At 33.3% G+C, this 22,459-nt stretch overlaps 1 protein-coding gene across 13 annotated transcripts in view; it reads left to right on the top strand.

Moving 5' to 3' along the window:
• LOC135133929 (probable nuclear hormone receptor HR3) overlaps nt 1–22,459 on the top strand; it is a 152,011-nt gene that overhangs the window by 111,723 nt on the left and 17,829 nt on the right. For 5 of the 13 annotated variants that reach the window (XM_064062487.1, XM_064062488.1, XM_064062490.1 and 2 more), the window contains one exon: nt 16,967–17,194. In XM_064062487.1, coding sequence (XP_063918557.1) covers nt 16,967–17,194 — 228 coding nt within the window. Of the gene's footprint in view, nt 1–8,964; nt 10,374–16,966; nt 17,195–22,459 lie in introns of those variants that run through there. The other 8 variants (XM_064062477.1, XM_064062481.1, XM_064062479.1 and 5 more) reach the window with 7 other exon arrangements.

Below are 22,459 nucleotides of genomic sequence, written 5' to 3'. Positions count from 1 at the left end.
CGAACGTGGGTCTCTGTTTTTGTATATCTGTGAATAGTGCCTTATTTATTGTGAAGTTAAACAAAAAGGTTTTATTTTATGACAGCCTAGTTTGAACCAGAATTCGACAAATAAGATAATATATGACAATGTTTAAGTTTGTTAGCTTGGTGTCAATATACATAATAACGGGTGCCTGGAAAATGGCGTATTAACTCTCCGCCACGCTCTTAACAATAAACTGGTGAGTCTGGGAAAAATAGTTAAAAAAATTCTTCTCACATTTTGGCGGAGTTATAATGATTTAAAAATTGGTTCTTTTGCTACCTTCGACAACTAAGCGACACAATCATTATCACAATAACTAGTACAACAGGTACTAATACCGCCCACCCACCCTCGCTTTTCTTAGAGGGTATCTCATTTTCCAAAATCAGTCTTATTTTAGCAGCTACTAGCCCCCCCTGGTTGTTATGGTTATGATCCTAAAAAAAATAAAAGGTGGATTTCAGTCAGCATCAGAAATCAAAAAGTAAACCAGAAGTTTTCACGCATTAGGTGCGTGCAATGTTGCCAATTTTACTTGTAAAAAATTACGTTTTTTTTCGTAATCTACATCATACACCCGGCATAAACGGGTTGACAAAAAGGCGTAAACTATGGAAGTATTGTAAGTATTGTAGTGATGTCGATTTGGCAAATGGTATTTTATATCTCGTACGATATGAAAAAGTAGCCCCCTGTTTCTGTCGTCTATTGGCAATTTGATTACAGAGATAACGTCCAAAACTTGGACTTATTGCTATGCATTTTTAGATGTGCTTTAAGAGGATCCAGTAGACGGTAAAACGCTAACCAAACTTGTAGTTTTCCTAAAAAATCAGAATTGGACTTAGAAATGACAAAACTGCTTGCTTTTCATTTCTTCATTTGTTCATCCCTTGCAAACACTTGATGACGTCATCTCAAATTTTTGATGAATAAATCTTGCTCGAAATTCATAGTGTGCCATTTTTTTTTGTGCTTTAATGACTTGCCCATATTTTTCACGGTAAAAATAGAATTCGTAAAGCAAATTTTACTATTAAAATATACGATTTTTCTTTGGGGAATATACTAGTATTAACTTTTTACAGGGTTTACAGAGCAATGATTCAAACTTATTCTCTATATATACTTGCTTGCACAGGATGTTTAAAAAATTGATAATTAATTTCGTCGATAAAATTAAAAATTGTTTATTTAAATTTTCCAAATGACTAGAAAGTTTTTATTTTAATGTACAGGTGATCAGAAAATGGCACACCAACTCATCGGCACATTAATTTCACAAGTCGAAGTTCGAGATAAATCATTAAAAACAAAGATTTTTGTTATACGTCATTTAAAGTTCATTGCAGGAACAAAATATCGATACATTAAAAATTTGGTCCAAAGTTATTTAGACAGAACTTCCGCAGCCACTTAAATACAATCGAACCATTCCAGTTTTTCGAAAAATAATAAAATCGGAATTTGGATATTTGTATTTATTTTATGATAACCGCGATACGTAGAAAATGTAGATAATACCAGTCACAGTGTAAAAAGAACATTCTAGAAGGACAGGATTCGAACCCACACTGGCGGCAGACCACAAGACCGACAATTCGCTACTTACCAACTCGCCCATTAAAGTAATTGCGATAAAAATCAAGGCGGATTCATAAACCACGAGGGGTCATCCATAAATTAGTTCACAGGTTAAGGGGGCAGGAGCTACACAAAATGCGACAATGGGGGGCGTCAAAACTTTTGTGATGTCACATCTAAAATATGAAACAATTAGCAGCCAAATTCACAATTATTTCATACAAATAAAGATTAATTTTATTAGACTTTTTGTTTTTATTAAGTTCATTCTTTGTCTCACATTTCACAAACACATTTTACACAATAAATAATAGTAATAATGGCATTGTTGTTTTAACGCCAGAGTACAGGAGTATATTATTTTATAAAATTTAGATAACCTTTGGGGATTACCCGTCTATTAAAACGGGGGACCTATTTTTTCGTACCCTAAAGATCATTAAAGATCAAGAAAACATAAAATAGCTATTCCTTAGCTTACAGTGGAGAAGTAGAAAGGTGAAAAATTAACCACTGTTGTATCATATGCCTAACACAAAATATTGACTTAAAACATGATGAAATATGGAAAAGGAAAATTTTACCTTGTAGCTTTATGGGGCCAATTTCAAGTTGATTTAGCAACGTGTCAAAACGGCTTTGATGATGTCGCACTACTTTATAGACGATTGTTTTTGAAATGAAACTTGGGCTTATTATAAAGTTTTTTTAAATATTGCTATATAAAATAAAATTCATAATTGCGTTTATTTATTGACATAAAAAAAATATTGCCCATTCTTTTTACTTCATACAACCTCGGAGGCCAAAGGAATCACTAGAGTAGCAATTTATTTTATATTTTTGTAACGGGTGTTCGAGATTTTGTGTTATGGGTAGGTATAGAAACTAAGTTTAATCATAAATTGACCACTATACAGAAATAGAATCAAAAGTTTTCTGACGGTTACCGGCCCAGGACCCTATTTTGCAGAGAATACCTATAGAACTTGACTTTAAATCAAAATGAAATAGAAGAAGTCTCTTTTTTGATTTGCTAAGTATACCTATGTATCTATTATTTGTAGATACCATTTTTTGAAGTCACGTGTATGTCACGTGGGGATACCATAATGCAATTATGCTTCGAAAACTCTCCGCGCCTCTGAAGTACGCTCAATACTGTTTCTGTTGTTTCATGCATTAATTATTTGATACATCCTATGCAATGAATTCTAAAAAATAAAAAGTACAAGCAGTAATGCACCTTAAGAGTCGCATGGTTTAGATGGATGTCTCTAACCACATTCATCGTGATTTTAAATTTGATTCAAAATTTCAAATAAATCGATACAAAGTTTTCCGGAGTATTTCCTCTTTAAAACATTTTCAAGCGACAGGCGCCGTAGTTTATGAGCTGTAAAATGTTACAAGAACTTATCAAGTTGTAAAATAATGCTCAGAAACTCATTTGTTTTGTACTGGCTTAATTGATTCAAGTAAAAAAAAAAATGGGCTCCTTGTAGCGTGTTATAAGCACTTCATTTTTTAGAAAAAAATGACGGCAAAAACCTGAAGACAACAGTTTGGACTACCCAAACCATAACACGTGTGGAACCCTGGCGTCTATTGTCTCAGGTCTTAGGACAAAGCCTAGGACTCCCGCCGTGGTGCGATCTAGAACTATAGGCCCATTGCTAAATACAACAATGAATGTACTTTGTTTCTCTGAAGAGAATCATTATGTAATAATGATTTGACGTAATACTTAAAGACGAAAACAATCAGGACCCCCATTTAATTTTTTTTTTCGTTTGCTCTATGTTTTCTGTTGGTGTCACATTCCGCTCAATTCGCGCAGTGTATGCGTATTGGTTTTCGCGAGTTTAAACAGATCGGCGTTTGTATACTTATGCGGAAGTTGCCGGTTTGTTTGATTAACAGTCAAGATTTACGAGATCGAAACGAGACAACTTCCACTTCCTGTTCTGAGCGCGGACAAATTTTATTACCGCCGCTATTTCCGAGCCGTAATTTTATATTATTTAGCGGTTATTACGTTTTAATTATGAATTGCCCCAAGTTTACTCAATATCCTTCTTGAATAAGCAATTTTGTCGGTGGCAACACTGATTATTGTTTTCAATTATGAACTGGAAATTTGGAATTTATATCTGCATATCCATGACGACGGAACCCCTGACACCTCTTCATCGACGCTCCGTAAAAGAAAGTCTAGATTTAATTGTGTGGGAAAAGTTAAAAATAAAGGAAATGGACGGAGCTTGATAACGATGACTGTTGGCAAATAGAAGTTATTTTTTAAACACAATTACGCATTCAGGAACACAATGTTAATTATTTATTTTTTTGTTATCAGTATTATTATTGTTTGCGAGGGCAATGACCGATAAGAATCGCGTCTAGAAAATCATTTTATCTGATCATTGTTGATAGCTCGAAATAATGATGTCTATATTTATTTTTTATATTATTTTATGCGATGTTTTAACGGGCTAGGGATTTTATTAACTGTTTGAATTAAAAATGAGATTGTTTACTAGCGAGAGGTTAATTAACATTTTCGTTATTTGTTCAGTACTTTTTTTTGTTGACTGCCGTATGAAAAATACTGCAATAGTGTCATACATTTTTTTATTAGTTCATATGACGTTCAGTTCTTTGTCATAGAAAAAAACCTGACTGAATTTTGGGTTAATTAATGTTGGTAAAAGGTCACCTTAAGTCAATAAACGAGGTGTATATTGACATCCACGTCGAAGTAAAACAATGTCTAAAAACAAGTAATTGTGAAAGAAAATTTTTCAGGAATTTCATCAAACTACGACCGAGAATTTTTCAGATTTGTTCGCATTTGTCCATCAGATGGTGTAACTGAGTAATTTTGAAATTCCTGTCATCGCGCAAAAATTCGCCTTCCGTTAACATTTTTGCACATATTTAAGTTAATTTTCATTTAAAAGTCCCGTGCAGATGAAAAAGACGATCAAATTAAACGGCCATTAAAATTATTTTTAAATTCCAGCCGAAAATAAGATATTATGATGCTTAAGTTTAAGGTATGCGAACATGTTGTTTACGGGTAGGTAGGCAGTTATTTTACAGTTAAACGACAAAGCTTTCGACGTCCATTTGGACACTCGTCCTGTTATTATGTTATCAAAAATAATTTGTAAGTTTGCAAAGTGAATTATTTTATTGCAAGTGCAACATTTGGCGGGGCCACAAAAATGTTGACCTTTATGACATCACTTTCGGCGATAACACTGAATGTATTGTGTGTACTCTGTGAGGCAATGACCGAAAATTAAGCAAGTTGTTGTTTGGGTATGATCCAGGTGTAATATTAACAATTAATTTGGAAGGTGTGAGTGAACTGATAATGAGATAAAGGCAATTAGGGAAGAATCTGCTGATGGACGATTTTGCACTAACGTGTAATCGGTCACATGTTCTGAACCGGGAAGCGTCGGTGTCAATGGCTCCAGGGTCGGATTCAGACGGTAAGCAACAAGCGCAGGGCTTAGTTTCAGGGGCGGGGCAAAATTGTGAAATAGGGTGTAGTTCACTTGGATTGTAATAGTTGCATTATTATTAATGAACTTGTCGAACAATTTTGTTAAAACTATCGAGATTCTAAAGTTACCAGTCTGACGTAGGTTTTTTAACTTAGCAACAACTTTAAAAGTTATCGCGCTTAGTTATTAACATTCTTCTCATGTACTAATAATAATAATAATCATTAATTTTTCTTGACTCGACTATCTGATTTCTATCACTACTTGAGTCCACTACGTGACTGTTTTTCCTCTCTTTTACATCCATTCCATAGCGGCCGTCCTTCTTAAACGCTCCATTGCGGATATTCCGCACTCTAGATGTTTTCTATTCTACATAGAGCACATCACACTTAACTATTTCAGACCCTACAAGGGTGTCACACATAATAAGTTCACAGTCACATTAATTTATCTCAAGGTTGTAATTAAAATTTCAAAATTCCGACTGTATTAAGTTCGAATTTTAGAAACGTTATGATACAGTGAACCTTTCCTACATTTGAAAATACTGTCAAATTTTTATATGGTGGAATTTTTAAAATTTGAATTATGACTAAGATAAAGAAATGTCTGCGCTTTTAACTTCTTATTTTAACACGTACCGTAATAAAAGAAGGAATTAAAGTTAGCTGTGCTTTTACAGCATCAGTTGAGTGTTCCACTCTGTGAATATCATGTTACTCTCTTAGTTTGTTTTGATCTTAACGCTAATGTCATACGAATATGTTTGGGGTCAACTGTGACAATTAATCTTAACCTTAAAATACATTTACAGAGCAAAAAAGTCAATTGCAATTTAAAAACACAGTCAAATTCAATTCTCTTGTTTTATATCAGGATCTGATATAAAAGTGCAATTTCATGAGAGAGCAATGGTCTAGAGAAGCAATTTTTTTAAAATATAAAACTTCAAAATTGAAGACTTTACTTTGTAATCCTGATATGTTTTAATGTGAATTTAATAGACAGTTTAAAATTCCGATAAAAATAGTCAAAAATGGCATCTGTCAACAGTAAAAATTATTAATAACTAATTATTAATTGTCTATTAGACATGCAGTTCATGCGACAAATCAGAATTACGAAGTTAATTTTTCAAATTTGAAGTTTAATATTTTCAAAAATTTGGTCAAGGATTTTTTGACCGTTTTTCTCGAGTTCTTCAGAGCCTTCTAACAATATACCAACGCGCTTTTCCGTTATTTTTGGAACAGCATGTATATACAATTTAGCATTAATCATAACAAGAGTGGAGATACTATTTCCCAAAGAGTTGGTCAACGAAATAGCTTTAATCGATGATGCCGTCATTATTTTTTTGCAATGGATAAATAAATATATTCTGATTTTGTAATCCCTAAATCAATTTTAATAACTTATTCAAATTTCGTGTAAGTTTGTTACATAATCTTTGAGAAAAACCGCAAAATTTTATGGTCCATATATTTTGGGATAACCTGTAAATGCAAGGTTAAAAAAGTGAATGAATTGTTAAACCACAGAAACAGAAATACGTTATACCGCACATTTTAATTAAGATTAACTTATACTTATTTACAAATAACGTTATCAATTTTTATCAGAAAGCGGTAGACAATTTTGATTAGCACCTAGTCACAGTCTCACGACAATTATTAAGGACACTTGAAACTTCAAATGGGAATTTAGTAAAAACTAGTTATTGGATTACTTTTTACTTCCCTAGCTTAAGCTAAGGAAGTATTGTAATCGAGTCTATCGACCGACTCCTTTCTTTTATGTTTTCTCGACCTTTCATGACCCTAGAATATGAGCAAATAGGTCTTCCGTTTCTGCCTGTCATCTGTCTGTATGCCGTCTGTCCAAATTTTTAATCTCCGAATCGACTAGACCGATTCTTCAAAATTTGTGTGTACTAGGAATATGATGTAGGTAGTAAAACATTAACCAAAATTTGGCTAATTATCCACACTACCAACGAGATAACGTCATCAAAATTTACAAGTTTTTTTTTATTGTATAAAATAATATACACCTGCACTTGTGGTGTATGATCCGTGTCGAATTTTCACCTTTGACATCCAAATTTTTGGGAAAAATAAAAATTTATTGTTTATCCCTTTCAAAAAATATACACCTGCACTTGTGGTGTATGATCCGTGTCGAATTTTCACCTTTGACATCCAAATTTTTGGGAAAAATAAAAATTTATTGTTTATCCCTTTCAAAAAATTGATGACATCATCTCAAAATTTTGTCGAATAAATCCTTTCTGAAAATGCAAAATATTATAAATTTATACTTGTGATTTATCACCCCATTCATAGTTTTTAGAATTATTTTCAAAAATTAATGAATGAGTTGGTTGCTTTCATTGATTAAATCAAGAACTACTCTACACTACTATATTACTATCCAAATTGTTAGATATACGTGTCCTTGCAAAAATGTTAATGACGTCATCATAAAATTTTGTTAAGGAAAAAGTTCACATTTACATTAACATTACATACACACATATCTTCGCATAATTAAATTTTATAATTTTTTCAAAAACTAGATTTGTTTTTTGTATTTCCGGGGCGAGGGAAGTTCTGTTGTGTTCGACCAATTTTGTTTCCAAACTGTCTATGGTTTAAGTAGAATTTTGTGAATCTTTAGTTGTTATCTTCAGAATTATGATGTCACAAAATTTTTTTATGTCAAGACTAGTGTATCAATTGTGCAGGTCACAAAAATAACATTACATGACCTGAATGCTATAATAATAATAATAAAAAAAAAAATTTGAAGAAGTTAAGTCGAAAGGAAAAGTTCAAACATGTGAAGAGATTATGCCATGACAATTGAAAACATCTTTTTTTGAGGTTTTGTTTTTTCAAAACTATTTCCAACTGTTAATTTGATGTTTTCTCGACGTTTCGTAACCTGTAGAGCACGAAAAAGTAGATCTCCTGTTTCCATCTCTCTGTTATCGGTCATCTGTTGATGATTTTATTGTATCTAAAATGTGCAAAATATTGTCAGTCTACAAGTCTAGACTTGTGATTTATCATGGCATTCACTCTAAAAATTAATGAATGAAGCAATTCATTTTGCCGAAATTTTGTAGAATTGTTATAAGTACTACAGTGTAGCTATTCAAACTTATACTGTGTTTCCCTACTAAAAAGTTGATGACAAAATTCTTCCTGCTTCTTTGCCTATGCTTTTAAGTTATAGGGGTTCTCATAATCAAAAATGAAATTTACAGAATCGAATTTTATAATTTATGTAAGAAAGTGGAATTCTTTGTTGTGCTTCAGAGACAAGGGAAGAGCACTTTCTTTGTATTCTTGGTTTATTTCTCAACGTTGTACGTCGAAAAACATCAATACAACGTATGGAGAGCAGTTGGTACTTTTTTTGTTGTTGTTTTTGCCCGGATGGTTACATGTAAAGAAGTGGTGTTTATAAAATGTTTTTGAATTTGGTATTGGGACTTGTGTAAGAAGGCCGCAGTTTTTCCGTTAGGTGTGAGCCGGCCCTGCCGAGTGTCTCCCTTATCTCTCGCACTTTCCACCTGTTTTTATCGGGACCCGCGCGCATCTCTAGAGGTGTCGATTATCCCGTCGATTGTCCCGCTAATGAAAAGGACAAATTTCGTCTTATTAAAAAAAGCGAAGCCCATCGATATCGAGCGATCGAGTCCGAAGAGTGTACACAATCATAGTGTATATATGGTGGGGTCGTTGAACCCGCGTCCGAGTGGGGGTACGACTACGTCACGGAGCCGGCGCTAAGACCTACGTTTTTATTTACATCGAATGCGCTAGATAAGGAGGGAAGGCTCCCGGCCGGTCGGCGCTCGGAGTGAATTCCCATATTACTACACAGATACATGGACAATTTGCTAGGGCAGACTTTCTTAAAAAATGTCCAAAATGTGTGCCGCTTTGACGCAAGGAAGCACCGGCCGAGGCGCAGCGGGCAGAATCGCGCAGTGCTGTGTTTCGTAAAAATCCCGTTCGCACCTTCAAGGTGGTCGTTTTTCCCAGTCGTTTTTTGTGAAGTGAGTGACAGTTACCTGCAGCAACCCGTGCGACGTCCAGTGCGCGATTTTCCGGAAAAGCAGTGAAATCCAGTGTTTCGCAACACGCGCTCTCGCCGAAACCCAAGTGAAACTCGAGTAATTATGAAATGGGATTTGGGACCGCGGTTGGAGTCTCTGTTTACGCTTTTCGAGAGGGCGACGTCTGATTAGAAAAAATTCCGCGCGTGCAGTCAAATTTTAATGATTAATAATAATGTTGTTGTTTTATCACAATCGGTCGTTCACACCCGCGTAAAAATAGACGTATGCGCAACATTGTCTTGGGCATTTTTCCGTGGTCATTTTTCGGAATCCTCCTGTATTAACGATCGCATCTCTCGCTCAACCATATTCGGCGGTGAACAACCTAGAGTTCAATGGCTTGCCGCGCCTCCAAACACAACCGTCGTACTTTATGCTGGTTTCGACTAAACAAATCGCGTTGATGTGCCGCCCTCTTCGAATTTCGCCCCGACTCGAAAAAATTTTCGCCGATCGACGAAATCGGCCCGATTCTTTTTTGTTTCGTGAAGCAGTGACATTGTGGGGTCGTTGACCCCGCGCAGCCAGATTTTACTTTGTTGAATTTACCAATGACCCCTCGTTCAGCGCCTTATCAGGCTACTACTGAGTAAGGCTCATGTATGAACTATCCCAAATTGATTAGCACCAACCTGTGTGAAGAGAGCGGCACGGTCAGAATGAACCCGAAACTTGCGGTGGTTCATTCTGATGTGTAAAAACGTGATCAATCTCCCTCGTCCGTGTCTTCTCTAGTTTCAGGTCTCTAGCATGGAAATCGACGTTTTCAAAGATGACCTTAAACTGTACCATCGATCTTGCGTCAAATAAACGACACTTTTCGTACGAATTTTAAAGTTTATCGTGTGTGATTGGGGATTGTCGTGTGGCCTTTTTGGCTGCGCCATGCTCCGCACTTCTGGAACGTTTCAAAGTGCAAGTGATCGAACGTTTTTAGTGGTTTTGTTACTTTACAATGGACAATTTTCAAGAGCTGTTCGCTGGTGGGGAAACTTGGCCGTCCGAATCAAGGGATATTAGAACTGATAACATTTCTTCTACGGATTCACCTACCCCACCGCCCCAAATCGACGACAAGGATGACAAGAAAAGCGCCAATTCCATCAGAGGTTCGTCAGCTTGACAAATTAAGCATACCGGTGAAAAACGCGTCATGCTTTACCCATACTACACAAGATTGTTAAACCGTCCATATTACACTGCGTGCAGTTATGCTTTTTTCTACACCGTCTAAAAACGAAATTGCTATACAACGCGATATACTATATTAAACGTTAGTCGCCGGCTTTTTTATATATAACTTTTTCTAAAATATTACCTAGGTACACGTTTTTATACGTCAAATACGAACTGACATTTTAACGGACGATGTATGTACTTTTTTCCTATTAAAATCTATTATAGCCTTGTTAATGTTTAATTTGTAACCTTCAACTTGAGGCAAATTTTATTCGAACCAAAATCGATATCTTTGTCATCATAAGGACAGGATCGCAAGGTGTACTATTAAATCGTACTTTTGCAGCTGTCGTGATAATATATTCCAATTTTAGGAAATATGTACTTCTGCCAAGATAACGGACCACCTATAAAGTGGAGTATGTGCATATTTCCATAGTTACATTACTAGAGTGTGGGATCTTGCTGAAATTAGCACCGATCCTGCATAGCAACCATTTTTCCTTCTATTTTTTTCCGTTACGTTCCCCTTAAATACACTAAACTTCAACATATTGCACATCAAAATATGCACTTTTTAATTTTTTGTGGCATTGAGACATAATTTGTTAAAAAATTGTGCTATAATTTAAAACTGCGTTTCAGTTTGTTGTGGTTAAGTGTGGCTAAAAGTTAACAAAATTTACGTAGAGATATATTGACTAAATGCTAAGGTCAATGACTCGACGCTAGAACATAATGATCGCTCTTTTGGTGATGCTTTATACGAAATTTGAGTTCCTTTTCGCCATAAACTAATATAAAAGGACTTGTTCCTCCACGTTTTGTCAAAAAAAACTACAATTAGCCCAAATTTTTTCAAGTTGGTGTACCTAGCAACGAAAATGACGAGTCACTATGCAGGATGCGTGGCAAATTTTTCCAGGTGACAGTTCAAACGTATTTCAACATACTTTGCTATAACATGACTCATTTGATCTTTAATATTTTGTTTATTTTGAAGTTCTGGTTACTTTGGATGTAGAATAGTTATTCTGTTTTTATAACAAACAAGGTTCAAACTGTGCATTATGTGTGGAATATTGAATGGTGAACTGCTGTATTACTTTCTTAAAATTTGATCATACGTGTTATTGAAAAGTTGAAAATGTTGTTTTTCGTTGAAAACAAAAACATGTGTAATATGACAAGAACATAAACTTAATACAAATAATTAAAATCGCCTAATAATAATTAACAACGATTTTATGTTTTGATATGAAGTAGCAGTAATTGTGTATTTGATATACAGGGTGTTTGCGTAAACTAATTCAAATATACTACCTGTATAGGAATTAAATTTAACGACCAAGACGTATTAAAAGGCTCGAAGATAGTTTTTGATTTATTTATTAGTATTATTATGTTTTTTGAGTCATTTCTGAAACATTGAGTCTATAGATACGTGATAAAATGTTCTCTTCTAAAACTCTTGATTTTTCCATTGTTGAAAAGAAATTTTTATTTTATTTATTCGAAAATTTGGTTATTCCTGATGCAGTTGCTCTCTGTTATATTTATATTTATAGTTAACTTAATAACTTTTCAAAAATCATGGTGTTTTTAAAACATGTTTTCGATAATACTGAAAACGTTATGCATGTATTACTTATATTTATTCTAAAAATTTGTTTTGCTTTTCTTTCCAACATGGATATCATTTTTGAATAATAACCAGATCCCGTTTAAAGTAAAAGTCGATTTTAGAATGTATTTATTGTTTTTGTAACATAAATATAACTATTCCAAAAAAAGGATCACTCTATGGGATAAACTTTTTTTTTCAAGAAGTCTGACAAGACAATTATTTTATCACGCACTGAAAAAACTGCCAAAATTAACTTAGCGTATAAAATCTAAAAATTCATATCGATTTGTACTTTTTTGTATAATGCTGTACAATGTTAACACTAAAATATATACTTTGTTAAAAAAATGTGTGTTGTTCATGTGAATTATCTGAAGTGATTGTTGACAAATTGCCTCATTTTCCACTTTTTGACTTCAAAACTGAAAAAAAAAAACCTAAATAATGTAGTTATACTACCGAAATGTGCTTTAGACCGTGCAAGAAAATACCGAGAGAGCAATAAAAAACACAATCCCAGACAATGCATTTTTGAAGACTTTGACAAGTTACCGTCAGTTTGAAAGTTTGAGTTGAAAATGCAATGATCAAAGACAAACTTTCAAAAATCCATGAATGTCTTTGATCGTGTTTTTATTGTTCTCTCGGTACATTCTGTGACAGGGGGACAAATTTGTTTTCATTGGGATATAAAATTTTTGTGGGGTTTGAGTGCATTTTTACCACACTTGTAATTATACAAACACAGTTATAAAACTTTCGATAAAAAGAATAATTTTCCACGACATACGTGGTGGAAGAAATGAAAGAAAAATCTTATATAAATTTCAAAATTTAAGTTCTTTTTGAATGTTCAGTAAGCTATTAAAAATATACTGTAAAGGAACATTTACATGGAATGTATAGGCGTGTCAGTGGTAAACTTTAAGCTGTATTTGATGACGTAATAGATTATTATTTGAAAAACTTTCCGAGCGTAGTCAGGACAGTATTGAAATCGGTTTTTCTCCATTTTAAAGCTTGGAAAATATGAACGTCGGTTTACGTCTGTCGTCTGTCTGCTAGCGATTTTATTAGACAAATAATTTTCCCAATTAAATGACTGACTACTGTGAAATTTCAAGTGTACTTAAAAATTATCTTGTTGATTTTAATCAAAATTCGTTTGTTCATCTCCACCTCATTTCATTTTGCGATCTAAATTTTGCTTGAAATTTGTATTATAACTTGCTAGGTGGTTTAATGACATATCGATGTTTTTAAGCTTACACATATGGGTTATCGTAAAAAAATAAAAACCAACATAACAAACTTTTTAAATTTTAATAAGTAGTACACTGATTTAGTGATTATGATTACAGAACATGCATTAACATTTTTTTCAACACTAGAGTGAACCAAGTGATGTCTTACGTAGATTAGGGGAACTTCTATTTAAATATGCAATTTGGAACTTTTTGATAATCAAATGAAATGTATGAGGAAGCTCTTTAACACCTGTTTATTACAAACGTAACTTTTATCAATAGTGATAGTGATAGTGATGAAAATGTGAAACCGCGTGATTCACCTAAAATTAAAAAAAGTTTAACGAACTTGGTGCTAGTAATAAAGTTCAAAGACATGTGTTGCCAAACAACAACCCACTAGATAAGAAGTGAAATGAATCGCACTATATGATGTAAAATTGTGCAAAACTCTGCGAAGTTTCAGTTCATCTGATGAAACCGTATATAATTCACTTTAAATATTAATTGTCTTGTCACTTTAATACTGTTATGTCATCAATATGAGCATAATAGAGAATGGCGCACCTGCACATTAATAAATAATAAAACTAACACATCCAGTATCTACCGACTACGGAATTTGATATTCGGTACCCACAACTCTTGCCGGCGAATAACCCCTTCTTTCAAAATACTGTCGAACAGCTGATACAACGATCTGACGGTGACGATGACAAGAACTGTCAACGACCTTTGATGTCGCACCACTTTCGGTTACAGTTCCAGATCGCCATGTAACTCAAGACTTATCTGATCCATATTAAGACAAATACGAGAGCCGAGATGAAATTTTTGTCGGAATTTTACTTTTAAACGCGCCTGACTCACTCATGCCGCTCGAAAATAGAAAAAACTTATATTTAGATTACTTAAAAATTGTTCAACTTTATATACGTCTTCTAAATAGTTTGTTTCCAGTGTCACTCGAGGTTGTTTGCTTCTTGTACAGTTTATTTTTCTCTCGAACAATAGACGTGTTTAAAATACACGAAGATTTATTGTAAATCTGGAAATGACGATTACACAACGTAGAGGAATCTGTCGCTTGATGTAATTTCTCTTAATGCTTGACGTACATATTGTTGAAAAAGGTTAAATAACAATGGTGTATTTTTGTTTCTGAACAAGATTGGTTCGACGGTTTTTACATGACGAACAACTTAAAAATACTTGTCTCATGTGTGGTTTTCAGTGTTATTGCAAATTTTTCGCGTTTGCTCGGATACTTTTTTGGGCTAAAATATTTTATGTCTGACGTCATACGAATTTACAGTTGTAAAACTTTCACCGTTAAGTAATTTCAACCAGAAATGTGAGTAAGTAAATGATGTGAATTTTATTTATAAAACTTTTGTCGGGCAACAAATATATGAAATATAAGTCGAGTTTTTGTTCTCATTCTAAGTGATCTTGTTCGTGAAGGTGTTAAAATTTAATAACCCGAAATATTTATTTTATTTAATTAATTCACTTTCTATAGTTGCGAATTTTTTGCACTATCTTATGTTTAAAAATTATATTACAAAACATTAAATGGCTATAAAGAATATAAAGAGTTTTTGAAATAATAGTCAATAATGCTCACAGTTTTTTCGACTTCAGCGCCATCAATATGACTTCGTACTTGGATTCATTGCGTTGTTGTTGTGTCACAGTGCGAATCAATAACGCGTTCGTATACACTGTTCGCCAAAGAAACAGAGGAAACAATTGTGTTTGAAGTCAAATAAATAATACAAAGCGATATATATTCTGAATTGCAATTTTCACCATAAACAAACTTACTGAAAATAAATAAATAAATAAGTAAATAACAAGAAAGAAGATTAAATTCAAAAACACTTTTAATTATCCAAATCGTTATTAATTACAACTCCTTAACATCTACTTAACGAATTTGATAGCATATCACGTCTGTAGATCTACATAGTTGCTATCTCTACGTAACTCGTAAATAAAATACGTGTGATAAGTTTGATTCATTCACCAATTCACTCGAGCCGATGAGTCTGGTGATAAAGAATTGATTACGATAGACTGAGTGTAAAATAAAAATATTTTTAAGTTTTGGTGGTCTATTTATATCTCTGTTAATAATACAATACTAAAAATAATCCACCAAATCCATGTTTAATTATTAAAATAAATATTGGCCGAATATTATCACATTCTAAAATAAGTCCACAACAAATCACGACCTTGACAGCTAATTTGCAACTTTAGAATTAAGTGATATCTACTTCCTGCCAACGAATTTTATACTGCAATTAATTTATTTTAACGGAAGATACATTGTGTTTAATAAAATGCAACTGCATAGATAGGCAAAACATTTCCAACATTATTATTATAAATCACGAGTGCACAAATTTAAAACATATATTAGCGGTTTGAAATTTTGAGTAATCTTTGTGTGATTGATTAAAATTCGAAGCAGTAAGTTTTTCATGAAATTTTCATATCATACACTTATCCGAATTGTAAAATAACCAACTTAATATCCAAATGAATTTGTTTTGGTGAATGTTGGCACTAATTAGAGGTTTTTTGTTTAAAATTACCTGCAGGACTAATAATCGAGTTAGGCAACCAACATTACACCTGTGTCTCTGTGTAATATACAAAAATGTTTCGTGTTTGTGCTGGCATTAACACCACTGTTACCTGTAACGTTTTATTGGTCTTTTTTTTATATTTTTGTGGTTCTAATGAAAAGACATGTAAATGCCCTCTTTTTGTAAACAATGTTTAATGCACTTGGAAATAAGTCCAAAACAATATTTATTTTGCACTTAATCCACACCGGCTTAATTCTGGTGTTAAGTAACAAAATTCTTCCCTAATCTCCCTCACATGACAGTAGTTGCGTGTTATTCATACGTTATCATGCAATATTTTCACTTTTGATAAAGAATTTATCAAAGCGATCAAAGTGTTCTCATACTAATTATGAAATAGAGTTGTTGGTATCTGTTTACTCGCAGAAGTTTCGTCAGTCGGCTTTCGTAGAAAGTTCCACGTCCAAAATGAACGAGAACGACTTTCCTAATTCGGCACTCAGTGTACGAAGATATTAACTAAATCTGACAAGTATAGGTACACCCAGTTAAAAATGTGTGTATGTATGTATTTGTTGTCAACACTAGATAATTTTATGATATTGCTCGTTCAAGGAAAAATTAATTGCTATAAATAAATCGATAAACATGTGTCAGTTGGCGGGAAACTAAATGAGCTTCTATTTTTGCTGCTTTAATTCATATTTTTGTGCATAACACAAATTTGTGCAACGCTCATCAAGATTCTAGCGGTAACTAGAACAAGGCCACCTGTTTTTCCTGCATATTATATTTTGTTGTACAGTAGCTGCACTTCTGACGAGATTACCTGATTACTTGTTAACCAAAGTAGTAGCAGTATCCAAGCGCTTTGATGAAGGATCACGTTAAGTTGCACCCTATTTATCTCAAGCTGAGATAACTTCTGCCATAGGCAGGTAAACGATCTGAAGGCCGCTTCTGCGTCAATAAAAATAGGTTAATAAATTGTTGTTTTAATCAAAACAAATTTCCGATTGATTTTCTCTAACAGAGTGTTTCTTTTGCAGCACAAATCGAGATAATCCCGTGCAAAGTATGTGGGGACAAGAGCAGCGGTGTTCACTATGGTGTCATTACTTGCGAAGGTTGTAAGGGGTTTTTCCGAAGATCCCAAAGTTCTGTTGTAAACTATCAGTGTCCTAGAAATAAAAACTGTGTCGTCGACAGGGTAAATAGGAATCGATGTCAATACTGCCGACTACAAAAATGTCTTCGACTGGGAATGAGCCGAGACGGTGAGTTTTCCTTATTTTTATTTTTCTTCGAGAATCCATACGAACACGTGCGTTTTAATAGCAGGCGTATGCACATTTTGAAATGTGTGTGTTAACCGTTAATCACAGTACGTAACGAATTGCTGCAATAAATCCTCATTACTTTCCGGCTTGTTAAATAAGGAAATCATTATTCATTTTTGTTTGCATGAAGACATGATGGTTTTTGATTTTTTGGCCGTAAAGAATTTTTAAATTGGAGGAGGCAGCATCACCGGGAGGTGGCTAGAGAGTCGTCTTTTATTTTTATTTCGTTGGCCGCGCAACACGGTTGCAGTGTTTTTCGTGAAAAATGTTACCAAATTTTCGATCGTGTTACGAAATGTAGTTAGATAAAGTTGTTTTTTAGTGGAAACATGGGTCCTTAATCTGTAAATTGTGTACTCTTTGTGTGTAGTTTACAATAGGGTATTAATATTAAATATTGTATAATGCTGGCTTAAAGCAGGTAAAAAAGTTTCCATAAATAATTCCAGTGTAAATCTCAAAAACTGGACGTGATTTAGAACTGTTGTAATTTCATTATATGGTCAGTGTACTGCTATTAAAATTAAGTATTCATCACATTATTGATGTTTCGTTTTTACCTGCAGTGTCGGCGCTTTGTAAGTTTACTAGGAGCACCTGTACAATTATTATATATTGAATATAATAATGGAAACGATGGATACGTCCCATCCTTTGAATAATTGATTCCATAAATTCTCTTTTTACTTAGTATTATGTTATACCGTAATAACTAGTTAACTATCTAAACGACTGATTAAATAATGAAGTTCATGTAAATGTCGAAGGTACAAGATGGTTTACATACATGTTGACACTTAAAAACCGATAACTTTGTTAAATATCTTTTGAGGTGAATATCGGTCATGTTATTGTAGATCGCGACAAAGAAATTGTCAAGTAATGGTTTAATTAAGTTAGCCTTAATTGCCAATTTACATAAAAGCTGAAATTTCTTCTAATTTAAAAAGAATAATAGATTTAATAATAAGCTACTCTTTTCTGACATAAATGAAAAAAATATTGTCGAAAGTTATTTAGGCAGAACCTGCCTCGCCCCTGTAGTACAGACGAAGAAAGAAGCATGCTGTACGTATGTATGTCATTTTTTTGTAGAATTTTAAAGAGATCCACACTTAAGCTTACTTATCATTATTTTTAATTCTGCTGAAGAGACTACCGAAAATTATTTTTCCATGGGATTTTTCCTCGCGGCCTCTCTCTCAGAACCCGATGAAAACCCTCGGCTCTGTGTTTTTTTACCTTTTGATTAAAATATGGAAAAGCATGTTTAGGTAATTAAACTTTAACTAATTTAAAAATCTATTTAATTATCACAAGCGTATGAAGTCTGCTAAATTTTAATTAAACTATGTTGACGTTTAATATTTCATTTTCGCGCACAAAAAAACTAACCTTAATTTCTATATTACAGTAGAAAAATTACTAAAAGTACACGATCGGGCGATGTTTATCGAAAAATGCCTACTACATAAATGAAATTTGGTGATTTCAAAAGTAATATGTTACAGTCGACATTACACTAAAGAAAATTATTAGTTTTTAGCTCGGCAAACGTCAACATCAACATAAACTTTTTGATAAATATTGCTTTAAATTTGAACATGTTTGCGATTACATTATGTAACCATCGTATATAAACAATCTAATCAGTGTAAAATAAAGACTGTGATTTTTACACAAAAATATTTATGGTTTCATGCGTTACTTAATTACCATTTTTTATTTAGCTGCGCCAACATGGTGGTGAAGGACATCAGTGCATAGCACTTGACTAGTCTTAAATTATACGCTTGATTATACTACAATTGATTATGACAAAATCGTCTCAATAAAAGTTACTTAAATAAGTAACTATACAGGGTAGAAACTTCTTGTGTAATTAGTTTAGTAATTAGTAATATTTTTTACATAAGTTACGACATGTACGTTACTTTTCGTTAATATGAATTTTTGGGGAATTTACTTACATATTTTTTTAAATTGAATGGAAACTTCCTGTCACATTTTTGAATACCATTTTGAAACTTTTTCCTTCTACATGTAATATCTCTTTGGGCTATTTGATTAGAATATCCATTTTATTTTGCAATTTGTATAAATTAACTCAATTTTCACAACAAATACGTTAAGAAAAACATATATATATATATATATATATATATATTAGGGTGATTCAAAAAAAAATAATAATTTTTTTTTTTCGTGCAAAGAGGTTCAAAAGTTTCTTTTCAACGTAAAAAAATACCAGTTAAAATTTGAGCTCTTAATATTAATATTAAGACCGTCCGCATCGCGTTTTTCTATTTCCCATAAGAATAACATGGGAAAATTTTTGTTTGCACCTTCTGATTTTTATTGCTAGCCCGTCGTGTGTCGTGAACAAAATTCAATCACATATTTTTATAGAGAATTGAACGCTCTACAAAAAGTGTCTCCTATGATTGTGCGAGAAACCTGATAGTTGAAGAGTTATTTTAGGCTAAAGTTAAATTTATCCAAATTTTGACGTTTTTGATGCATTACAATAAATTTGATGGTCTTATTGGAATAAATCACCACAAAAATTTATACACATTTTAAATTTAGTTTTTTAAACAGTAATTGTTTATAATTTTATGCTATAATAAGGCCAGTAAAACTCTTTCCGAACATTTTCAGCATCAGTGGGTTAAAAAATCATAGTCAGTTTTCTCGCAAAATCATAGGAGACACTTTTTGTAGAGCGTTCAATTCTCTATAAAAATATGTGATTGAATTTTTTTCACGACACACGACGGGCTAGCAATAAAAATCAGAAGGTGCAAACAAAAATTTTCCCATGTTATTCTTATGGGAAATAGAAAAACGCGATGCGGACGGTCTTAATATTAATATTAAGAGCTCAACTTTTAACTGGTATTTTTTTACGTTGAAAAGAAACTTTTGAACCTCTTTGACACGAAAAAAAAAATTATTTTATTTTTTTGAATCACCCTAATATATATGTATAAAACTAAAACAAATTGCTAAATATTGATTTAAAATATAAAGATAAAAATATTCGAAAGAAATATGTTGAAGATTGTAACATAAAATTAGATTACACAAAAAACAAAATAAACAGTTGTTTATAAACAAAAATATCTACAGCACATGTAAAATAACATTTACACAGAAATCACAAGTATCTATTAAACGAATGGTTAAGGTAGGTCTTCCATTTCCTTGTGTCTGTCGTCGTTTATATTCTGTTGGCGTTTAATTAGCCACATAATTTGCTAAATTGCTATGTATTTTAGCTGTATTTTAAAACTATATTGTAGGTAGTAAAACGCTAACCAAAGTTTACATTTTACAATATACCTAATAAAATTCAGAATCGATTTTTTTAGATTTTTACACTATTCATGGGTATCATGAACATAGTAATTCGCTAATTAGAACTAATCGTGACAAAATTTTAGTTTATAGTGTGGCATGGACTTTTATTTAGGATTGAATCACATCCTTTCTTTAATATAATTATTTATACTGACGTAAAATAAGTTAAATTTTTATAAATACTTGCAATACAAAGTAGAACGGTCTTTTTCATGTTTTTGCAACATTTAATGACCCGTAGAATATGCAAAAATAGATCCCCCGTTTCTCTCTGTCTATCGTTTCTGTCAATATTTATTAGACAGATAACCTCAGAAACTACTGGAGTAATTAGTGTCCAATTTTATTGATGGTAGAAATTAACTAAAATTTGTCTTATCATCTTCAGTAACAATTTGATGACGTCATCTCAAAATTTTGCATGATAAATGCTATTTAAACTTAATAAATTAATATACTTACCGCTTGTGAATCCGCCTTAATTTCTTTACCCTAGGCATCCAGATTTTCGCAAAAAACTCAAAGATGTATAACAACATTTTATACTGATGTAAGAGGAACTTTGAGCAACTGACCAACTCAAGAGACAATTTTTTCCTTACACTCTGACGAGAATTATCAATATTTTTATTTCTCAAGCGGAAGCGAAGGAAGTATTGTAATAGGGTCCATGGGGCGATGGCTACTTTCATGTTTCTCGACGTTTAATGACCCCCTAAATTACTGTCCTCTGTGTCGGTTTATACAAGGAAACGTTCCAAATTTTCTAATTCTTAATTGTTCGGAGAAAATACCGACGTAAAATTGCAAATTTAACAAACCGTTACTTCCATTTCAAGTATCGCCACACACTGTAAACAAACCATGTGTCAAGTCAGCCATAGTTGGCGCAGTAAGTTCGTTGCGCACGAGAACTTATGGTTCCTGGAGAGAAGGGAGTACCTCGAGAGCTCTGACAAGAGTGACACCTTTTTCAGAAGAGGAAGAGAATTTTTTCCCGAGGGAAGAACCATAGCGAGTTGGTGGTGGAGAGGACGGTCGTTGTGTCCCGTACTGTAGAGAAAAAAGATTTGTCGTATCGCTAAGATAGTATCGACAGGACAGGGAGAGGCCTGGTAATTCAGTCTGACGTCATCGCTTATCGCTGCCGCCGCGAGTATGTACAATGGACCAATGCGCTACCGTCGCCGCCACCACAACCGTAAGTGACTGGGAGCCGTCCCTTTTCGCCTCTGGAAAACGACGAGATCTTTTCCTGCTCTTGTTGTCGTTACTCTTATAAAATTGTAAAACATTATTATGTCATCTTCTTATCTTTTGATAGTGATATCGCGGTACACGATATCGATCATTTGAAGACGTAGAGCGCTTCCTATATTTATCACCTATTTTGTTTTGACCACCGCCCTCACATCCTCGGAACAAAAAATTGGTCGGAAGTTATTTCGACAGAACTTTCTTTGCTTCTGAAGTACAGTCCAACAAATCCCGCTTCTCTGATGAATTATAAGATTTGATTTTGCGGAATTTTACTTGGAGTAAAAACAATATAGGAGGTACTAGGTAGTAGTCACAGTGTAATAGAAAAAAAGATTTTTTCACCTTCTTAAAAAAAGACAGTTGGGACCCACGAGAAGAATAATCTTCTAAAAAAAGCCACATGGGTCCCCCGAGAAGGTTTCGCCTTCTTTAAAAAAGGACAGTTGGTAACCCCGACAAGGTTTCACATCCTTAAAAAAAGACAGTTGGGACCCCCAAGAAGATTTCACATTAAAAAAGACTTTGGGGCTCCCGAGAAGGTTTTATATTTTTAAAAAAGACATTTGGGACCCCCAA

The sequence above is a fragment of the Zophobas morio genome, unplaced genomic scaffold, assembly GCF_036711695.1.
Source record: "Zophobas morio isolate AGI-343-1 ecotype UQ-CSIRO unplaced genomic scaffold, CSIRO_AGI_Zmor_V1 ptg000023l, whole genome shotgun sequence".
Taxonomy (NCBI): Eukaryota; Metazoa; Arthropoda; class Insecta; order Coleoptera; family Tenebrionidae; genus Zophobas; species Zophobas morio.
This window is presented reverse-complemented; position numbering and strand designations above follow the sequence as displayed.